This window comes from Engraulis encrasicolus, chromosome 18 (assembly GCF_034702125.1).
Source record: "Engraulis encrasicolus isolate BLACKSEA-1 chromosome 18, IST_EnEncr_1.0, whole genome shotgun sequence".
Lineage (NCBI taxonomy): Eukaryota > Metazoa > Chordata > Actinopteri > Clupeiformes > Engraulidae > Engraulis > Engraulis encrasicolus.
In genome coordinates this window covers 44,307,755-44,330,254 of record NC_085874.1, presented here as the reverse complement: position 1 = coordinate 44,330,254, position 22,500 = coordinate 44,307,755, and the positions used below count along the sequence as shown (strand labels likewise).

At 48.3% G+C, this 22,500-nt stretch overlaps 1 protein-coding gene across 4 annotated transcripts in view; it reads left to right on the top strand.

Annotated features, from left to right (window-relative positions):
• kif26aa (kinesin family member 26Aa) overlaps positions 1-22,500 on the top strand; it is a 194,546-nt gene that overhangs the window by 161,123 nt on the left and 10,923 nt on the right. For all 4 annotated transcript variants that reach the window (XM_063223676.1, XM_063223677.1, XM_063223675.1 and 1 more), the window contains 7 exons: positions 2,007-2,225; positions 7,290-7,383; positions 11,129-11,448; positions 13,648-13,831; positions 17,031-17,193; positions 18,455-18,617; positions 20,130-22,500. The exon at positions 20,130-22,500 is cut by the window's right edge and continues 885 nt beyond it. In XM_063223676.1, coding sequence (XP_063079746.1) covers positions 2,007-2,225; positions 7,290-7,383; positions 11,129-11,448; positions 13,648-13,831; positions 17,031-17,193; positions 18,455-18,617; positions 20,130-22,500 — 3,514 coding nt within the window. The remainder of the gene's footprint in view (positions 1-2,006; positions 2,226-7,289; positions 7,384-11,128; positions 11,449-13,647; positions 13,832-17,030; positions 17,194-18,454; positions 18,618-20,129) is intronic.

The window sequence follows — 22,500 nt, the reverse complement described above, 5'->3', positions numbered from 1 at the left end:
CAGCATGTGTGTGTGTGTGTGTGTGTGTGTGTGTGTATGTGCGTGCGTGCGTGTGTGTGTGTGTGTGTGTGTGTGTGTGTGTGTGTGTGTGTGTGTGTGTGTGTGTGTGTGTGTGTGTGTGTGTGTGTGTGTGTGTGTGTGTGTGTGTGTGTGTGTGTGTGTGTGTGCATTTAGGTGTGGAAGTGTGTGGGAGGGTGTTAATCCTTTCTATATTAGTCTACATCAGTGTGTGTGTGTGTGTGTGTGTGTGTGTGTGTGTGTGTGTGTGTGTGTGTGTGTGTGTGTGTGTGTGTGTGTGTGTGTGTGTGTGTGTGTGTGTGTGTGTGTGTGTGTGTCCGCGTGCGTATACACCATGTGTAGCATATGTGTGTGTGTACATACTGTATTTATGGCTGTGTATGTATGTATTGTATGTGTGTGTCTATCTTCAGTTGTGGAAGAGTGTGGGGCGGAGGGATGTGCAGAGTGATGTGTGTCTCTACATTTAGGTCTGGAAATGTGTGGGCGTGCGGAGTGGGGTGTGTGTGTGTGTGTGTGTGTGTGTGTGTGTGTGTGTGTGTGTGTGTGTGTGTGCGGAGGGGATGGGGGATATGGGGGTGTTAATCCACCAATCCCTGGCAGGGCAGCTGAAGGACGTTAGCATGCCACGCTGCCCCACGCTGTGCCACGCTGCGCCACGCTGCGCCCAGTGCCACTCCCTCACGCCTATGCCACCACACTAGGGTCACCTGGATCAGCGTCATGGCAACCGTAAGCCCAGTAACGACTGAAGGTGGTGGTGATGATGGTGATGTTGGAATGCCTCAGTGGCTCCCTAATTAGGGGTGTCTGTCTGTCTGTCTGTCTCTCTGTCTGTCTGTCTATCTGTCTGTGCGTACATCTCCAGATGTTGTTTGATGTCTGAGGACGGCCTTTCATCTGTTTTTTTGTTATCATCGTTTTCTTACTAAACAGCTGTTGCTGTTTTTAACGCCTCAAGTGTTGTTTGTTTTGTACCTTGTTGGATTCTCTTAAAAAAAAACCTGGAAGTTTTCTCTCATTGTAAAATATATTTTTCTAAGTAGCAAGTACAGTAGACTCTTCTGAAGTTCCCAACATTGCTTGAAGCTCCAAATGTACATACTACGTGTATACGTAGGTTGCGGTAAAAAAAAAAAATCCAGTTGGTTTTGGTGCATTTCAGCCCCTTTGACCACCTTGGTGATTTCTGTAGTACAAACGTATCTTAACTCACATCATTTGAAGTTGCTTTCTTATTTTATAAGGCGTTTTGCCTGATCTTTGTGGATATCCTTTCTTATTTTGCCACACAGATGTGATGATGTGGATAATGTTGTTTTTAAAAAGGTATTGCCTTCAAATGTACCATTATTACCTTGTGAGTTGTTTGTTTGAAGGTGTGGACATTCGCTTTCAGTGACTTTCCGAGGTCTCCCAATCAAATCCACTATTATAAACTCCTGTGGAATACCACTTCTCTTTTTTTTGCTTCTTGTCTTGTTTCGCCCTGCCAGGTACGGCAGATTAAAGTGATTTTGCATATATGGCCCTTCATGGACTTTTTAAAGGTTTTTCCATTAAATACAATATAGCCTACTTTCAGAGATTGAATTGAACTGTTCTTTGTTTTCCGTCCTGTCCTGTGTCACTTTGTGAGCTGTTTGGATTTGCCCTTCATGCCTATGCAATCAATCGCACTATTATGAATTTCAAACCTGGAATTTCACTGCCCTTTCTAGTCTTTCTAGTTTTTTTTGCTTGTTTCGCCTTGCCTTGCAAGAGTTGATGCGGATCTGGCTCTCCATTATATATACCACTATGAATGTCAGGCATGGAATTGAACTGCTCTTTGCTTTCTTTCCTGCCCTGTCTTGTTTTGCCAGGTTAAAGTGATGTGCGGATATGCCTTGTTGCTTTGGGTTTTTTTTTTCAAAGTCTGCCAATGAAATGTATTATTATTAACCTAGCGCAATCTTTTGTGTCTTTTGTCTTGTGTGGGTCGGCAGGTGAAAGTGATGGTGCGGATATGCCCCGTGCCAGGTTCCCGTGACACGTCGGAGTCCATGTCCTTCCTGAAGGTGGACGGCCACAAGAAGCAGCTGACCCTGCTGGAGCCCGCGCCCAGCCTCCCCTCCACCTCCTCCGCACCGCCCACACGCCGCACCTCCGCCGCCGCCCCAAAGATGTTCGCCTTCGACGCCATTTTCACCCAGGACGCCTCCCAAGTGAGTGGAGGGAGGGAGAAGGGGTTTACAATGGAATCCGAAGGGTATAGAATACAGTAGAATAGAACAGAACAGAACAGAACAGAACAGAACAGAGCAGAGCAGAGCAGAATACAATACAATACAATACAATATAATACAATATACTAGAATATACTTCATTTTCATTCTTTATTGCTAGAATGAAATGTCTCGTTTTCTTATTAGGACTTACAAGGAGGGAGGGAAGTGTTGTCCGGAGTCCCACCTGTAGGGAAGAAAATCTGTTCAAACGCTGTGCTTTTGGCAGAACACCCAAGCAGTTCACCTGTTAGGTAGTTAAAAATACACTTACTCTTAAACACTTAAACACTTAAAGGATCTGTACTCCTAAAGGGTTCATAACACTGTTGTGGCTCAGTTTAGATGTTCATTCTTTAAGAAGTGTCACCCATGATGTTTCCCAAGAAAGTGGGAGTTGGCAGAGGGACATTTTTTGGTTTCCTTATAATGACATACGCAGTGTGGAGATGACATGGAGTCAGGACCCATCACGGGCAGAAAATCTGTTGCAATGCTGTGCTTTGGCACCAAGTTACCAGCATGTGCCACGACAGTTAAAATGACACTTAGAGGGGGATGTCTATGAGTATGGAATCGTGCTTCAGTGTAGAGCAGTGATTTTCATCCTATGGGCCGGGGCCCACTGGTGGGCCCTGAAGGTATTCCAAGTGGGCCTTGAAATCATTTTCTGCAAATTATAATCATAATGTGGTGTGTGTTGCTATTGATTTATTTGAGTTTTATTCTTAATTGGGTCAGAAGTGGGCCCTGAACATTTGTGACAATTTCGAGTCGGCCCCACGTTGGAAAAGGTTGGGGACCCCTGATAGAGGGAACAGCACATATAGTACAAATGTATTGCATAGTGTAGAGTTAGAATAGAGGGTAACACTTAACTTGACATGTTCCTGCATAACACATTCATAGCAGCTGTTATAAAGTCTGCACGAAGCATTCATGATTGTTTCATGACCCATTCATACCAAACCTTTCATGAACCTAGCGGACGGAAGGACAGCAACTTTGTAAAACTAAAAGTTAAACAAAGCAGCATTGCGGTTTTTGTTTTGAACCCTCAATGATTACTGATTTTGACAAGTTGCTGTCCTTTTGCCTTCCGCGTCTTTGAAAGGTTTGGTATGAATGTCTCACGAAACAGTCATGAATCCTTCATGCAAAGTGTATAGCGACTGCTATGAATGTGCTATGCAGTGACACCGAATACGGTAATAAAGTAATGAAATAAAACGACGTAAATTACATAAAAGGGTAATCCATTTAAAGCAAGAAACAGCACTTCCGTGTACAGTAAGATCCAAAACAATTGGCGACAGGAGGAGGATAATGAAAAGGAAGAAATCAAAAGCCGAAAAAAGTAAATAAAACCGACAGACCTGTCGGTTTTATTGACCTTTTTCGGGCTTTGTTTAATACAGTTTTTGATTCTGCATTCAGCTCCAGTGTGCGACTCCTTTCTTCCTTTTCATTATACTGCTCTTGGAATTACGCACCCAGCGATGCGCTCAGGATAAGACATTGGCGCGGACGCCACCTCCACCATTACTCGACAGGAGGAGGAGGCAGCAGGCGGATGGGCAGGGGGTGTGTTGATATTTGGGGATTTGGCTTGGTGGTGTAGGCATTACAAAGAGTGTGGGGGAATGTGGGGTGTGTGTGGGTTGGGGGGGGGCAGGGCTAGAAAAGACGGGCAGCTTCCCACCACAACCCCCCCCCCCCCCCCCCCCCCTTAGTAGAAATCGGCGGGCAACATTTGCCAGGCCTGTGCAAGATGCTTTGAATTCCATCGCCTCCCAGAATATGCATACTGCCTCACAACAGGGTAAGGGGGTGGGCCAAGTGTGTGTTCTAAACAGAGATCAAAAGTGCTCCTGGGGTGGGGTGGGGTTGGGGGGGGGGGGGGGCATGATGGTAAGACTGAGGGGAGGTGTGCCTGTCTTGTGTGCGGTGTGTGTAGTGTGTGTGTGTGTATGTGCTGCGTGTGTGTGTGTGTGCATGTGCTGCGTGTGTGTGTGTGCATGTGCTGCGTGTCTTTCTGTGTGTATGCGTGTGTGTGTGTGTGTGTGTGTGTGTGTGTGGGTGTGTGTGTGTGTGTGTGTGTGTGTGTGTGTGTGTGTGTGTGTGAGTGTGTGTGTGTGTGTGTGTGTCTGTGTGTGTGTGTGTGTGTGTGTGTGTGTGTGTGTGTGTGTGTGTCTGTGTGTGTGTATAAGTGCCTGTGTCTGTGTCTGTGTGTGCACGCATGTATGGGGGGGGGAGTCTATCACTATCACGCTAAACCATCAGCCGCATCAGTTGGAGCTGGAGGAGGCGGGCGAAGGGAGCGAGGCGGGCGCTGAAGAGCAGATTGTGCCCTTCTGCTTCCCCTCCTTCCTCTTGCACGCCATGGGGGCTCACATCACATCGTAGAGTAGAGAGGCCTTTGGGGTGGAGCGAAGGCATGTAGGGGTGTTGGGTGGCAGAGCAAGAAGGATGTGCGTGGGTGTGTGTGTGGGGGGGGGTTGTGTTGGGGTGCTGAAGAGGTGTTCAGTGAGGGTGGAGGGAGGTAGGGGAGGAGGGATGTAGGTATGTAGGGGTGTTGGAATACAGAGCGAGAAGGGTGTGCGTGTGTGTGTGTGTGTGTGTGGTGGGGGCTGGAGAGGTGTTCAGTGAGGGTGGAGGGTGGTAGTGTAGGAGGTATGTAGGGGTGTTTTTTTTTTTGAAAAGGAAGAGAGATGTGTGTGTGTTCAGTGAGGGTGGAGAGTGTGAGGTGGTGTATGTTGGTTGGTGCCCCCCCCCCCAAAAAAAAAAAACAACAACACCCCAATACTAATGAAAATGTTAATTGTTGTCTTCTATCTGCCTGTGCAGTGCTCACACTTCAGTCATTACAACATTCTAGAATTTTGACCGCCCAATGTTGTATGACCAGTGCATGTAAAGAAATTGACAATAAAACCTACTTGACTTGACTTGAAGTTGGTGCCTTGCCTTGGAGGTGTGTGGAGGTATGGGGGTATGGAGGTACAGAGAGTTCAGTGAGGATGGGTGGGGGGGGTGTCATGGGGGGTATTTCCTGTTGTACATCATCAGCTCTGATGATCAGTGAGAGGCGAGCGTCGCGCAAAACAGACGGAAGCCTTTGAAGAGGCAGACTTCAAGAGCTGCGGGGTCGTGTGCTGCAAGTCTGTCAAAACATTCACACATGTAACACTTGCGTGTGCACATACACACCGAGACACACAGACACACAGGCAAACACACACACACATGCACACACGCACTCGCACTCGCACTCGCATGCACATGCGCGCGTACACACACGCACGCGCGCACGCGCGCACGCGCGCACGCATAAACCTGAGGCAAGATGCCAGAGTTTGAAAACTTTATTACAGAAACGACAGATTCCCTCTTTCTCTCTCTCTCTCTCTCTCTCTCTCTCTCTCTCTCTCTCTCCATCTTTCTCTCTCTCTCTTTCTCTCTCCATCTCTCTCTCTCTCCATCTCTCCTCTCTCTCGCCATCTCTCTTTCTCTCTCCATCTCTCTTCTCTCTCTCCATCTCTCTCTCTCTGCATCTCTCCTCACTCTCTCCATCTCTCTCTCTCTCTCTCTCTCTCTCTCCCTCTCTCTCCCTCTCTCTCTCTCTCTCTCTCTCTCTCTCTCTCTCTCTCTCTCTCTCTCTCGCATGCGTGTCTCCACAGTAAAGAGTGGCGACAGGTGGAGTTTATGTTGCAAGCTGTGGCAACCCCCTTGACAGCCCCAGGGGTGCGATCTATAATGAATATGTTTAGGAGGCAAAAGCAAACAGTTAGGAGGCCTTATTATGTGGGACAAACTCAGGAAGAGAATTGAGGTGGGGGTGGGGGGTGGGGGGTTTGCGCCCATAGGAGAATAAACTAAAAATAAAAAAGGCAAGGGGATGGGGAGGAAGGAAGAGGGGAGTAGTGGAGTGATTAGTTCATCAGTGAAGGCTGAGGATATGCTACTCTACTTTTTAATTTTTATTTTAAATCTTAATATTTCCTTTATCTTTATTACATTAGTTATACTGTTTTCATTATCTTTACCTTTGTGGGCATCTGCGGGTTGCTTCCAAACAACATCTCACTGTATCCCAGTGGTGTAGTCTACTTTTTTAGGGTGGGTATACTGTATATAGTATAAACATTTTTTGAAGTGGGTATACTGTATATATTTGTGCTATTCAAAACAATGGATCAATCAATTTTAAGTGGGTATACTGAAATCCCTGAAATTTAGAAGTGGGTATACTCCATATACCCTCGTTCTACGTAGACTACTGTATCCTTATAGTGATACTAAAACACTCACAGAATGAATTCTCTCTGTATGTAATGTAACATGAAGTAAGCCACTTATCTTTACCCCCCTCTGTTTCTTCTTTCTTGCGCCACCCTTCATCATTGGTATCAATGACTCTTTGAAGGCCACATTCTGTCCTCAGAGAATCTATGTGCGAAGCCTATTGGCTATAGGTTTTTTTTCTGCTCCAGATTTGTGCAGAGACCAGTGATTGGTGGAACTGGACGGCTACCATTGGCTGGTGTATGTGTGTGTGTGTGTGTGTGTGCGTGCGTGCGTGCGCGCGCGCGCGCGTGCGTGCGTGCGTGCGTGCATGCGTGTGTATGTGTATGCCTTTCCAGAGGAAGCTAGCCAAGTTCATCTCTATATCAGCTGCAAGGCTGTTAGCAGTGTTGCCAGATTGGGCGGTTTCCCCAATTTTGGGCCATAGAAATCAATAGAATTGGGCGGGATTTAGTGCTTCCAGGCGGGTTTTGAGAATGTTTTGGGCTGGAAATCATCAGCCTCATCTGGCAACCCTGGCTGTTTGCCACCCTTGTTGTTGCTGCTGCATCTGTACCAATGGTTTCCAAAGTGTAACCTTTGAAAAGTATTTGAACGGTGTCTACGAAATTTGTAGGTTAGTGGGTCAGTTAGTGGGTTCAAATAACACAATTAAAATGTCTTTTGTGCGCTGTGTGTGTTTGTTCTTTGTGTTCCCAGGCGGAGGTTTGCTCAGGGACAGTTGCGGAGGTCATCCAGTCGGTGGTGAACGGAGCAGACGGCTGCATCTTCTGTTTCGGACACGCCAACCTTGGTCAGCACCAATCCCAACTCCGCACCACACACAACACTTTTAGTTATTTTATGTCCTCTTTATTATATCGTCACTGTTACAGGCAGGAAATTTGTATCTCCACTTTTCATTGGTGTATTTAGGTATTAATTTATAAATGTTGTCAATAAATAATCATCATTCAACATTAAAAAATGGTTATTATATAACTTATCATACACATACAGTATACTCATGGAGACTGAGCAGTAGGACTGATTTACATTTTGTAAAGAATAGAAAAACGAATATTAAATATTTTTTTTAAAAACGAGGTATCTGCTGGACAGCTACGATATGAGATTATGAGATCAGGAAATAAGCATGAAAGAGAAATGGGAAAAGATCGGGAAATGTTCTCTGACCTGGCTCACATTTGCGATACAGCACCTTAGCCCACTGAGTCACAACACCCCCCAAGCAACCTGATGGCTAACGTGCTATAGCTGACAATGACTATTTCTGAGCACAGTCATAGCATTGTCATTAGGAGTACATGTACAGTATGTTTTTTCATACTTGAAGGAGCACATTTTTCATTACATTAAACATTAAAATAGTACTTCAAAATTACTCCAGTGATCGTTCAGCTGCTTTTCTGTTTTTGCTTTATGGGTTACAACCTGTAGGGCGACCTCATATGAAAACTGCTTAGTAAACTACTTAAAGGGGTTTGCCACTATTTTGGGGCTTGATACAGTTCAAATCGTTAGCCAGGGTTTATATAGGTGGTAAAGTGTCTTATTTTTCATGTAAGCCGTTGTCTTGTTTTAAGACAAGTTAAAAGAGGGAATATGTCGCTAAGCTAGTGGAAGTCAATGCATCCATGTAGCATTGCTACATGCTACACAGATCCATTGACTTTCACTAGCTTAGCGACATGCTCCCTCTTTTAACTTGTCTTAAAACAAGACAACGGCTTACATGAAAAATAAGACACTTTACCACCTTTATAAACCCTGGCCAACGATTTGAACTGTATCAAGCCCCAAAATAGTGGCATACCCCTTTAACACTTGACCTATTACTTGTGTCTTGGTTATAGTTCAAGACGGTTGCTAATCATATGTTGGCCCTGATCCTCTCTAATACTGCCATGTGTTCTTGTTCCAAATGGCATAAACAATATAAAAATCACCATGACATCAATAATGTCCGTGTTTTGCAGATACTGTATATCATTTCCATATCCTGTATACCGGTTGTTATGCTATCCTCTGAATATCTGCATACCCGTACATCAGTCATGCTAGAGTTCATGCAGGGTTCAACATTAGAAAATATGGATTGGAAAAGAATTTGCGGACAAAACATTTTCACATTCAGCCAGTGTTTGAGAAACTCCTTGCATGTGTTTGGTTATATTGAGTTGTCCATGCATGCTGATTTAGAAGTCACCAGAGTTCAAAGAGTAACACTGTACACTGTAGGCAAGGGAAAAAAAGAACTCCATCTCGGCTCTAGTAGCGACTGCCACTGCCCCGAAACCATTACCGTCTGAGAAGAGAAGAGCTGCACGGAAACAGTCTCCCCTGATGTGGAAAATCATGAATTACACAGACTCTGGGCTATTCTTTTGAGTGCATGTGGCCGTCAGTCTGCGAGAGAGAGAGAGAAGGGGGGGGCATGCGAGAAAAAGGCACGTTCGCCATTTCCGAAAAAACAATTTTAACCCCTACTGAACAACCCCATCATGGACAGCTGCATGCCTCCGCCACCAGTGTCTCCTCTATTTTAATTAACTCTTCCATTGTGTGCCCAAACCTCTCAAAAAAAAAGTGCACGGTACAAAAGCCTCTTCTCCAGGATTCATTTTTGTCGGGGCATCACAATGACAGGCAATGGCTAGGGGGGAGATGCAGGAGGAGAGAGGGGGGAGGGGAGGGAGGGGACACCTTTCTAAAGTGATTCTGAAGCCCTCTTAGGCCTACTAGGGTGTAGGGAGTGTTTTTGTGTGAGGGGAGAAACTATACGTAGCTCCGAGCGGGTCTAGTGCTCTCTCTTTATCTCTCTCTCTCTCTCTCTCTCTCTCTCTCTCTCTCTCTCTCTCTCTCTCTCTCTCTCTCTCTCTCTCTCTCTCTCTCTCTCGCTCTCTGTGTTTTTATCCCTCCTTAAATCTCTCATGTCTATCTTTTCATCCCTCTTCTCCTTCCTCTCTCTCTCTCTCTCTCTCTCTCTCTCTCTCTCTCTCTCTTCTCTCTTTCTCGCTTTGTGTGAGAGGAGAAATTGTAGCTCCAAGCAGGCTCTCTCTCTCTCTCTCTCTCTCTCTCTCTCTCTCTCTCTCTCTCTCTCTCTCTCTCTCTCTCTCTTTGTGTGAGGGGAGAAGGTGTAGCTCCAAGCAGAGTCTCTCTCTCTCTCTCTCTCTCTCTCTCTCTCTCTCTCTTTCTCATCCCACTGTACAAGACTGCTTAATCAGGCGTGCCTGCACACAGAATATAAAGTAGCGCAAACTAGCATGCGGGCTAGGCTCATTCCAGTGTTGCCGTGCGCTTGTTAAGCAAGCTTCATTCCCCTGTTATTCCCCTGTTTTTATTTTATTTATTTAGTTTACTTTTTTTAACCAGGGCTTGACTTATCCTCCCTATGGAGGAGGCTAGCTGATCCCTGCAGTGAGACTGAGGGTTGGTGTGTGTGTGTGTATGGGTGTGTGCCGGGCCAGGGCACAGGTTTGGCCGGGCACGGGACAAAGTAATCTGAAAGGGCCCCCCTGCCCAATAGATGCAATGTAATGAGGAATCAGTTCTGGGCCCCTTCTCTCCCTGGGCCCGGGACTATTATCCCCTTTGTCCTCCCTTGTCGGCACCCCTGAGTGTGTGTGTGCGCGCCCTTACTTGGGTCTTAGCATCAGTTTCACACAAACGCGCACAGCACAGACATGCTTAATACTTTCTTTGATGCTCGCTTCAAGCTTCACTGATGGCAATGGCAGAGCTGCAGCTTGTCCCGTTGCATTTTCTGGCATCTGCTAATATTTCACAGTGATTTGGCTTTTTTGTTCAAGAGATATGTACTGTACGTGTCCGAAATGGATAAAGGCAGCCGAGCTCCTTCATTTTCGTTTTCTGTTTCTGCGATTCGATTCGATTATTTTCGATACTTAAGAATGCCCCACAATTCGATGCGATTCAATTCAATCGTCAGATAGTATCGCGATATATTGATATATTTTGATTATTTACACCCCTAGTGTCCTGTGTCTACTGTACAGCAGTGTATCTGGGATCTGCACTGATGGGGGATGTTGGGTGTGCTGTGCCTGTCTGTAGTCTGGCTATTCAAGTTGGTCCATCTGCATTATCGCTTAGCCTAACTCCCCACTGACCTGTGTGCACTCTCCTTTCACCTTCTCCCCACCACAATCCACCTCTCCATCCTCTAAACCTCCACAATCCACACTCCTTCCACCCTCCACACATTCAACAATCTACCCCCTTCCATCCTCTACACCTCCACAATCCACTCCTCGCACCCTCTCCCCTCCACCCCTCCACAATCTACCTCACTCCACCCTCCACTTCTCCACAATCCACCCTCCTCCATCCTCCACTTCATTCACAATCTAACCCCTTCTGTCCACTTCATTCACAATCCACCCCCCTCCACCTTCTTCCCACAACCCCTCCACCCTCCACCACCCTCCACTTCTCCACAATCCACCCGTATCCATCCTCCACCCCTTCACACTCCACCCCCTGTTCCGTCCCCCCCCCCCCCCCCCCACCCACAGGCAAGACGTTCACCATGATTGGCCAGGACATCTCCACCCAGAGCCTGGGCGTGGCGCCGTGCGCCATCTCCTGGCTCTTCAAGCTGATCGAGGAGCGCCGGGAGAAGGTGGGCGCCCGCTTCTCGGTGCGCGTCTCCGCCGTGGAGATCTGCGGCCGCGACGAGGCCCTCGCCGACCTGCTGTCGCACCTCTCTTCCTCATCGTCGACGTCGTCATCGGCGGCGGCGGGTGGTGGTGGTGCTACCGCCGGCGCCGCAGCACAGGACGATGGCCAGTCCCCCGGGGTCTACCTGCGAGAGGACCCTGTGAGCGGCTCTCAGGTAAGTGACCCCCTCTGGCTCCAGGGCTTGACACTGGCGCCTGCCAACCAGCCAAATGCTGGTAAAACTTGGCTGTGGCTGGTAACAATTTCAGTGTCACTAGCTTGACATTAACTCTTTCTCTTGCCGGCCGCTGTAGCTAATGATTTCCCCGAGTCGCTAGCATCCACCTATTCCACTAGCCACAAATTTATTTTATTTTATTTTTATCATGACACTGTACATAAACCTCAGAGGATGAGTTGCTTAAAGCAAGAAGATGAGTGCATGGGTTTCTACATGGAAATAAAATAAACAAATAGAAACTGAGTAACTGCTTTTTCTTGAACTTAAATACAATTGATAGACAGGGACAAAGTGCAGAATATACACTATTCTGTTCTGTCATACCATAGAAAAAGCTACCTGCCAAATTGGCTAGTGATACTGAAATTGTTACCAGCTATGCTATGACATTACTGAGCGTCTTAAGTAACAGACAAAAACATAGCCATTACAACTTTGGTGACAGCAAGTTTATAACATAAGCTCTGCGCTAAGGGCTTAACTACTTTTATGAACAAGTCAGTTCATTATAGCACTTGTATTCCACACCTCTACTCCAACATACATCTCTGCTTGCTACAGTATTGTCCATGATTGGTGTGGGAGGGTGCGTCTAGGAGAGGTGAGGGGAGGAGGAGGATGGAGTGTGGTGGTGGTGTGGGAGGGTGCGTTTAGGAGAGTTGAGGGAAGGAGGAGGAGGATGGAGTGTGGTGGTGGTGGTGTGGGAGGGGGCGTTTAGGAGAGGTGAGGGGAGGAGGAGGATGGAGTGTGGTGGTGGTGGTGGTGGTGGTGGTGTGGGAGGGTGCGTTTAGGAGAGGTGAGGGGAGGAGGAGGATGGAGTGTGGTGGTGGTGGTGTGGGAGGGTGCGTTTAGGAGAGGTGAGGGGAGGAGGAGGATGGAGTGTGGTGGTGGTGTGGGAGGGGGCGTTTAGGAGAGTTGAGGGAAGGAGGAGGATGATGGAGTGTGGTGGTGGTGGTGTGGGAGGGGGCGTTTAGGAGAGGTGAGGGGAGGAGGAGGATGGAGTGTGGTGGTGGTGGCCCATTACTCTCCCAGGTCTTTCCTCCCTTTGTTAATTGAACGAGAAGCTTCCTCCCGTCTGTGCGGCCAATGACTTCATCATCTGACCCGATTTTATTTCTGTTACCTCTTCCTCACCTCCATCTTCCTCCAGCCCACCCACCCACCATCCACTCACACACACACATACACACACACACAGACACACACACACACACACACACACTCCTATCCTACCGTACACCCTCCTGATAGCGCTTCTCATACGGATGTCACCTTGGAGACTCGGCTTTCACAGCCAGAAAATGTGCCCTTCGTCCCTTCAATTATCAGATTCGCCACAATGGGGGATGTCTTCTCATTCAGGCCCTTGCCATTTTTTATCTTTATCATGCGCCGCCAATCTGCCTTCTTCCTACCCCCTTTTGTATTTCCTCTCGTCCGCATAGCCCACATTCTCTTTGCTTTCTCTATCTCGCTCTCTCTCTCTCTCTCTCGTTCTCGTCCTCTCTTTTTGCTCTATCTTGGTCTTTCTCTCCCCCTCTCTCTCTACCTCTCTCTCTCTCCTCACATCTCTTTTTGTACACTCTCACTTCATGCCACTATCCTCTCTCTCTCTCTCTCTCTCTCTCTCTCTCTCTCTCTCTCTCTCTCTCTCTCTCTCTCTGCTTTTTCTGTCTTTTTGCCCCTCTGTCTCATCATCACTCACTGTCGTTTTCTTTCTCATTTTTCTCTCTCTGTTATTCTCCCTTTCTCGTTTCCTGCCTCTCTGTCCCTCCTACTCCCTCTCTCTGTACATCTCTCTCCCTCTTATCTCCCCCATTCCCCCCTCTCTCTATACCTCTTTCTCTCTATCCCTCTTTCCAGCCTCCCCCTTCCTCTCTCCGTCTCTCTCTCTCTCTCTCTGTCTAACCCTCTCTATCTCTCTCTTGCTAATCCTCTCTCTCCTCCCTCCCTCCGTCTCTCCATTTCTCTCTCTCTCTCTCTCTCTCTCTCTCTCTCTCTCTCTCTCTCTCTCTCTCTAACCCTCTCTCTTTAACCCTCTCTCTCCTCCATCTCTCTCTCTCTCTCTCTCTCTCTCTCTCTCTAACCCTCTCTCTTTCTAACTCTCTCTCTCTCGCCTCCCCCTCTCCGTAGCTCCAGAACCAGTGTGAGTTGCGGGCCTCGACTGCGGAGCGTGCTGCCTACTACCTGGACGCGGCGCTGGCCGCCCGCAGCACCAGCCACCCCGACTGCCCTGACGAGCAGCGCCGCAACTCCCACATGCTCTTCACCCTGCACGTCTACCAGTACCGCATGGAGAAGAGCGCCAAGGGAGGAAGTAAGTGGCCTGAGCCTGAGCGTGGGTTGGTGTGGGTGTACTGGGGTGCATTTCTCAAAAGAGAAGTTGTTAGCCTGTTAGCAACTTCGGTAGTTGCCAATGGGTAAATGCATTGAAAACAACAAAGTAGCTAATGTAGTAAGCAACTTTGGTTTCGAGAAATCCACGCCTGTATTGCCTCTTTTCCACTGCCGGTTTTTCTGGTAGGCCTAACAGCTCGACAAAGCGTGATTCGGCCGCCACTTGCTTTTCAAATAGGCACGCCACAGCTCAATTGTAAAGCAAAAAGTGGCGGCCCGAGTCGCGCTGTGTCGAGCTGTAGGCCTACCAGAAAACCGGCAGTGGAAAAGAGGCATATGTCTGCCCTGTAAATGGCCGCTCTAATTATATTTTGGTCGGTGTCTTAGAGTATGTGTTTGTGGCGGTGCCTGCGACGAGCCAACTCATGCTTGTCTGGCTGAGATTGTGTGGCGAAATACGTAGTAGTGTGTATGTGTGTGTGTGGGTGGGTGTTACTCTCTAACAGTATGCAGTCGGGTCGTTTGCGAAACAGCTTGGGGAGGTTAGCACACTCTTGCTCATCGCTGCGTCTCCATCAGTGGCTTAATGAGCCTTCACTCACCTCTCCGAGGTTTAATTACAGCGGGCGGAACAAGTTGTTTGGGCCATCACTGCCTTCCCATGAAACATTCATTCAATCATTTATTCAGGAACATTATCGTTAAAGTTCGATTCCTGGACTGCAGGTACCAAACCGTGTCATTTTCCACCACACAGCCCCACCGCTGCGGGATCAAGTTCTACGCTACGGTGCTGTAGCGCGTGTATAATCTCTCTCCCCATGCCCCGTTCCTGCTCATGTGGAAATGACTCAGATGTGCACAATTCAAATGAGTGCAGTGAATGCACTTTCATCTTGCTCTCCCAGAACTTATTTTTTGTGTGTGCGTGTGCGTGTGCGTGTGCGTGTGCCTTTGTGCGTGTGTGTGCGTGTGCGTGTGTGTGTCTTTTCGTACAGTACTTCATTAGTATCTCGAAAGAAGTAAGACAGTTGCAGTGGGATGCACACAATACTGGCCAGTGTTGCCAGATGAGGCTGATGATTTCCAGCCCAAAAAATGCTCAAAACCCGCCTGGAAGCACTAAATCCCGCCCAATTCTATTGATTTCTATGGGAAAAATTGCGTGGGTTTTCCTGCAAAATGCCATTTTTACCCGCAGACGGCCATCCCAAGCAGCCCAATTGGGCGGGAAACAGCCCAATCTGGCAACACTGATGCTGGCGTGTCTATTATCTCTCCGTCCAACTGAACATATATTAATTAGCTTCATTTGAGACTGCCATAGATACAGTAGCAGGAAGGGGGAACTAGCGTCTCTCTCTTCTGGAGCTCAGCACCACACACCTTCACACACCCACACACACACACAGACACACACACACGCACCCACATACACACACTCAAACACACACACCCACACACACACACAGACACACACACACACACACACACACACACACACACACACACACACACACACACACACACACACACACACACACACACACACACGCACCTCCCCCAGTTAAATCATCGCTCCCACAGTAGCCTACGTGGCCGTACCTGTCAGCGTAGCGCTTCCTCGCGTTAGCCTGGTCATTAGTATTTCACCGACGGTCTCCTACTCTAGCCTACTCTAGATGGGCGCTGGGCACAGTCGGAATACATTTCAATGCCTAATGAGCGCTGGGAACCTCTAGCCGGCGATATGTTTATAGACCGGTGCAAGTGATGAGGAGGCAGCAGGGTTGCCAGATGAGGCTGATGATTTCCAGCCCAAAAAATGCTCAAAACCCGCATTGAAGCATAAAATCCTGCCCAATTCTATTGATTTCCATGGCAAAAATTGGGCGGGTTTTTCTTCTAAATGCCATTTTCACCCGCACACAGTCATCCTAAGCAGCCCAATTGGGCGGGAAACAGCCCAATCTGACAATGCTGGGAGGCAACAGGCAGGAGCTACTTAGCATTCCTCCCCCATGGAGGGCTCATCGCACATCTTCACCGGCGATTCTTTCGCTCAATGTGTTTTTTTCTTAAATATTTTTGCTGACGTGAGGTTAATTTCTGATATTTAGTTTGCTATTGAAAACATGTTGAAATGCCTCCATTCCCATTCGATGAGCATTTGACTTGCAACTGACCTGACTGACTGACTTTCGAATGAACCCAGAACAATTTTTCTGGAAATAGTACAGCGGTTCTTTTGAGCTGCTATACTGTGAGGAGGACTTGGTGTCGGTCGTGATGCGTTTGCCATGAAGTTCTCTTCCCCTCAGGAATATTTTTCAAAAACCTCAAGAGAGGTTTCGCAGTCTGCTCAAAGACAGAAGTTGTCATAAGTGATTTGTCAGGTTGAAAGTGGAATCCACCAAATGATTGTTTGATCACGCTCGATCCATGCTAATTCACGATAGCAAACCCAAACGGTGTCTTCTCTCATTTCAAAGACAGACACACGTTCAATCAATGAGCAATTCCTCAGTGTTGTCCTCGAGGTCATATTTGATTTGTTGAAATGTATTCGAGTTTGGACATTATTATTCAGAATGGGCTACAGTCTTGCCATTTTAATCAGGGGTATCACAATGACAAAAGAAATCAGACAGTGGCTCTCCTTTAACCGTATCCTTTTCCTCAAGACATTAATTGGACAGTTATGAATATATGTCTGGATTTTTTTTTGAAACTGGACTCTTGTCTGGGATCTTTTCATATGGAGGTCGACCCATTTATAATCCATGGTGGTTATTAAAGCATATCCAAGGTCATGGTTTTATCTCAGAGGAAACACAACCTATTTCAGCCCCCTGTGAATGTTAATTTGCCCCTCTGCAACCACTTCATAATAAGTCTTCCCTCTCCTACCTCTCCTCTCCTCTCCTCTCCTACACTCCACCACTTTTTTCCGCACCATTCCCATCCAATCCATCCCACCCTACACCATCTCTGCCAATCTTCCACCACCACCTCCCCACCCCTCATCAACCAACCCAACCACCCTCCCGCCCTTCCACCACCTCTACTCATTATCAACTCTAACCAATCAACCCATCCGTGTCCCTCCACCACCTCCCCCCACCCCCACTTCCCCTACTCCAATCCCCCCCCCCCCCCCCCCCCCCCCACCCTGGCAGTGTCCGGCGGTCGCAGTCGCCTTCACCTGCTGGACCTGGGCAGCTGTGAGCCTGACCTGAGCCAGACCCGCGACGGAGGAGGACGGGGCCAGTGTCTGTCCCTGGGGGCCCTGGGCAACGTCATCCTGGCGCTGGCCAACGGGGCCAAGCACGTGCCCTACAGGTACAGTGTATATTTATATTCCACATTTCCTTTGGAGCCATTAGTGTTGTGTGAGGAAATGGGTGTTTTTGTCTCTCTCTCTGTGTGTGTGTGTGTGTGTGTGTGTGTGTGTGTGTGTGTGTGTGTGTGTGTGTGTGTGTGTGTGTGTGTGTGTGTGTGTGTGTGTGTGTGTGTGTGTGTGTGTGTGGAGATAGATGGCTGTGTGTGTGTGTGTGTGTGTGTGTGTGTGTGTGTGTGTGTGTGTGTGTGTGTGTGTGTGTGTGTGTGTGTGTGTGTGTGTGTGTGTGTGTGTGTGTGTGTGTGGAGGAAGATGGCTGTGTGTGTGTGTTTGTGTGTGTGTGTGTGTGTGTGGCTGTGTGTGTGCGCGTGGCTGTGTATGTGCGCGTGCGTGTGGCTGTGTGTGTGTGTGTGTGTGTGTGTGTGTCAGTGTGTGTGTGTGTGTGTGGAGAGAGAGAGAGAGAGAGAGAGAGAGAGAGAGAGAGAGAGAGAGAGAGAGAGAGAGAGAGAGAGAGAGAGAGAGAGAGAGAGAGAGAGAAGGGTAGGGGGAAGTGGGGTGTAGGGGGCTGTTGCGTTCCGTTCTCCAATTTAGTCCATTTGTGTCTCCTCCCTGGCTGCAACTTTTGCGCATGTTGCAGACTCCCTTTCTAGCCAGTGGATCAATGGACCCAATTAACTGACTTGGAAAGGGTGGAAATGGCAAGCCGTGGGAGGCTTGAAATGAATGGATGTGGGAAGTTATTGATGGCATTTAGATTTCAGATGCGAGACAAGGCTGGCTTTGCCATTGGCATTCGGAAGGGCAGGCCAGAACTTAGATAGTCATCAACAAAAGGCTAGAGTTAACCTTTTTTCCACCCCTACTATTTAGCTCAGGAAATGTCAAATTTTCAAATCTAGCATTCAAGCACACTAGCACTAGCACAAGGTAACTTTAAAGGGTGTATACAAGTATATTTCAAGTAAATCCACGAAAATAATTCCACTATTTGCTCAGTCTGTGGCATTGCGCCAAAGGGCGTAAACCATTAGGTTTTCGCAATATTGTATGCTTATTGCGAATATGTCTCTTTCAGCAGTGCAGCAGTAAGTGGGTTGGTTGGCTCTTGTGATCTTGCTGCAGTGGAGGGTTGGGGGTTGGTTGGCTTGTTGAATGTCTGGTTGGCTGGTTGGTGAGAGATGGCAGGGGCTTGGCTTGGGGCTGGTGGTTGGGATTGGCTTGGTTTTTGGCTAACGAAGGGTCCTGTTTTGATGAATTATTCAGGGACAGCAAGCTCACCATGCTGCTGCGGGAGTCCCTGGGCAACATCAACTGCCGCACCACCATGATTGCCCACATCTCCCACTCGCCGGCCAAGTACGCCGAGACGCTCAGCACCGTGCAGCTCGCCTCGCGCATCCACCGCATGCGGAAGAAGAAATCCAAGGTCAGTGTCCGATATTTGTGATGGAATATACATCCTTACACATATATTAGCCAAAGAGTGAGCTATACATGGTTAATATATGTGTAAGGATGTGTGTTATGTCCTCTGTATTTATTTATGTATGTATGTATGCTACTGGACACCTTCAATTCCCCGTGGGATCAATAAATGATACTCTACTCTACTCTGATATTTTCTGTAGTGGAATATTTTCTGCAACGTCGATACTCTGTCGTTGCCTGTTTTGTGTGTCTTGTTGCGTTAGGCATGCTGTATAGGATTTCATATCTGTCTGTAGAACTTTCAGTATTAAAGACCTGTACGAGTATTTCGGCATGGTGTGATTGGCTGAAAGCGTGCTGTTTCTGCTCCTCTTTTGGTGTGATTGGCTGAAAGCGTGCTGTTTCTGCTCCTCTTTTGGTGTGATTGGCTGAAAGCGTGCTGTTTCTGCTCCTCTTTTGTCCTAAAGGTGCACTGTGTAGGATGTGGCCAGAGGAGGTATTGCAACTACCCTGCTCATTGAAACGGCACTGCCTATTGCCAAATTTGGTGTTTTCATGAATATTTACCAAATAATAAACCAACATATACTAGTATCAAAGTACAGTAGGTTTTGCAGCTAAAATGTCTATTTCTAGAAAGTCAAAATGGCGGACCGTGGAAAAGATCACCCTTTTCATGTATGAAAATCGTAATGTTCTCAGTCATAATTCATTCTTAGAATTTGATGGTGGTGGTACGTTTTTGTTAAAAAGGTAACACTTGTGAATGGGCATCATGAATTCTGGAAATGAACTGCTAAAAATATTACACAGTGCACCTTTAAACAGGATTGATCTATTCACTCTACAATATTTCTTATCTCAATGTCTCCTGTGTTTAATAATATACATTTCAAGCTTCTGAGATTTCTGAAGTTGACATATTTTTTTCCTCTCTGTATGCTGCCTTGTTACAGTAATAATTCACAGAGAAATATTCTCTGTTGTTCAGTGCCAGGAAATCAATGACTTGCCTCCCACAGGGGGTCTTGTAATGTATGCATTTAGATTAGTGGAGCATACATTCGCCATTCGCCATAATTAGGCAGATTGACGACATGTATTTATTCCTTATGGATTGGAAAAAAATCATTCGCAAGCGTGAGTTGCCAGCCAATATGTTAATGCCGTGCATTGAAGCCCTGTCGGTGTAGCGTGCACTTTTAACCTTTGATGATATTGACATGTCATTTTTAAAGGAACTAATATGCCGTGGAATCAATTGAGCCTTGAATCTCTGCTATTTAATCAGCTCATATGCATTTCCATTTCTTAAAGCCTGCTAATGTATCCTGTATGCATTCAGATACCACTGTACTCCAGTGAAAGAGCTAAGATCTGAGAGTTACTTCTGAATGAGAGACACTAATTAACTTACTGTGATTTCTTTCTTTCTTCTTCTTCTTCTTCTTCTTCTTCTTCTTCTTCTTCTTCTTCTTCTTCTTCTTCTTCTTCTTCTTCTGTACTTCAGTATGCATCTAGTTCATCAGGAGGAGAGAGTTCTTGCGAGGAAGGGCGAATTCGTCGACCAGCCCATCTCAGGCCGTTCCACCCCAGGACCGTGGCACTTGACCCAGACATGCCCTCCATGCTGTCCAGCGACCCGGACTACTCGTCCAGCAGCGAGCACTCCTGCGACACGGTCATCTACGTGGGGCCCGGAGGGGCTCACATCTCCGACCGGGAGCTGAGTGACAACGAGGGACCGCCCGCCTTCGTGCCGATCATCCCCTCCCTGAACAGGAAGCGTGCAAAGGACAGCCCCAAGACGGACGGCGACCACTTCAAATGCAACACGTTTGCGGAGTTGCAGGAACGTCTGGAGTGCATCGATGGCAGCGAGGGCCCATCCACTTTCGCTGGAGAAGGCAAGGTAGTGCAAGCTGCCCCCAAGGTGAATAGCGAGGTTGGCAAAACCCCCGAGGAGACTGCTGTGTCTCCCAGGACTACTGCAGCCACAAAGAACTCTTTCCAAAAGCCTTTCAACACCGTTGGGTCCGGCATCCCAGCTCCGCTCAAGCACGACAAGGAACATTCCAAAACTCTCTCAGAATGGGGCACTTCTGAATCAAGCAACTGTGCAACAACCACAACAGCAACCGCAACCACAACAGCAAAAGACTCAGAACCTGTAGTCAGAGAGAAGGTCTACCTCAACAAAGGACCTCTGTCGAAACCCCAAATCACTTCTCCGTCTAGCAGAACCCCTAGGGCATCAGCAGGTGGTGCCAGCAGCCTGCCAGTTGGGCCTGCTGCTGCCGCACGGACACCACCTGTGGGCATGAGCCAGCAGGCTCTTAGACAGGGTGAGCAGCAGGGAGCAGGATCTCCTGTCCTGGAGAGAGCCCACCACCACATGGGACGAAGTCCCCTCGAGGTCAGCCATCTTCGGGCAGCCCTCCGAGGCCGGTGCCTGGAGAGGGATGTGCTGAGAACCACCCTCACTCTTCAGCAGCCTGTGGAGCTGAATGGGGAGGACGAGCTTGTGTTCACTGTGGTGGAGGACCTGCCCCCTGGCCTGATCCCAGATAACGGCCGCCCGTCAAGCATAATCAGCTTTAACAGCGATTGCTCCCTGCAGGCTTTGGCGTCGGGTTCGCGGCCCGTTAGCATCATTAGCAGCATTAACGACGAGTTTGATGCCTACACTTCCCAAGTCGAGACATCGCAGGCGAGCGCTGCGGCTCTCCGGCAATCACAGGAAGACCTGTATGCATGCCACGCAACTGGACAATCCTCCATTGGCTCCTGGCCTAGTGAGATGAGCGTGTGCACGCTTGATAGTGAGGCAGCCCAGCCGTTCAAAAGCCACATACCAAAAGGTAGGCATGTACAAGCGGACAGCACATCCTCTGTATTCGATTCTCCTGGTGCGCTGCGCATGGAGCCATTTTCCCAGAAAGGAGCCAAGAGCTCCCTGGGAGACAGCGGCATTTTCTTTTCGGAGGTCGACAGCGAGACTGCCAGCCCCTGCAGATCATCCCTGAACAAGTGCCCAGCCTCCCCCGATACTACCAAAGCATTCCTCAAAGGCCCCAAATCGACCAGAGCTAACACTCTGACCTCCTCACAGTCCCCACAGCTTCTCCACGGTTCTCACTCCTCGCTACCCAGGAAAACCAAACCTACCTCGTCTGTTGCTCCCGGCCAGAGCTGCAGCCGTGAACTGCCAAGGCAAGAGAGCCGACTGGAAGAGACGTGGCTTCGCAGTGGCGGTTTACTCACCGAGTCTAAACCCACAGACTCAGTGACATCTGCTGTCAAGTCCAGAATTGCCATGAGTAGCGGCCCGGCCAGGAAGCCCAACGGAAACAGCAACAGCGTTCCCCGGCCACCCAAGGTACAAGCTGCCTCCTCTGCCCAAAGGGTGGTGGACGGCTGTGAGCGGAGTAGCAGTAGTAAGAAAACGGAGACCTTCAGCAGGATGCCACAGCTAAGGCGTGGAGCTACCACTCTTGGAACGGTCTCAGTGCCCCATACCTCCTCCTCCGATTCTAAATGGGGCCAAGAGGGACTGCAAGCAACCGGCAGCCTACGATTCTCCTCCTTAGGTAAGAAAGGAAATGCACAAAAGGCTACTGGCCTGCCAAAATCCGAGAGCATTTCTCCCCCTGCCCCGCCCCTCCGGAAGTCTAGCCTAGACCAGAGGACCAGGATTGTTTTGTCTCCAAGTGCCTTGAGGTCAGGTGGCGATGCAGCCAAGTCCTCACTGCCCAAGACCTCAGCCTCAGAGGAGGACTTTGATGCTCAACTTAAAGGGGACTCAGCTAGCTTCAGGACATCCAGTTTGAGGACATCTTCTAATCTGAAGGCCAGAGGCGGCAAAGGGGATAATGGAAGGT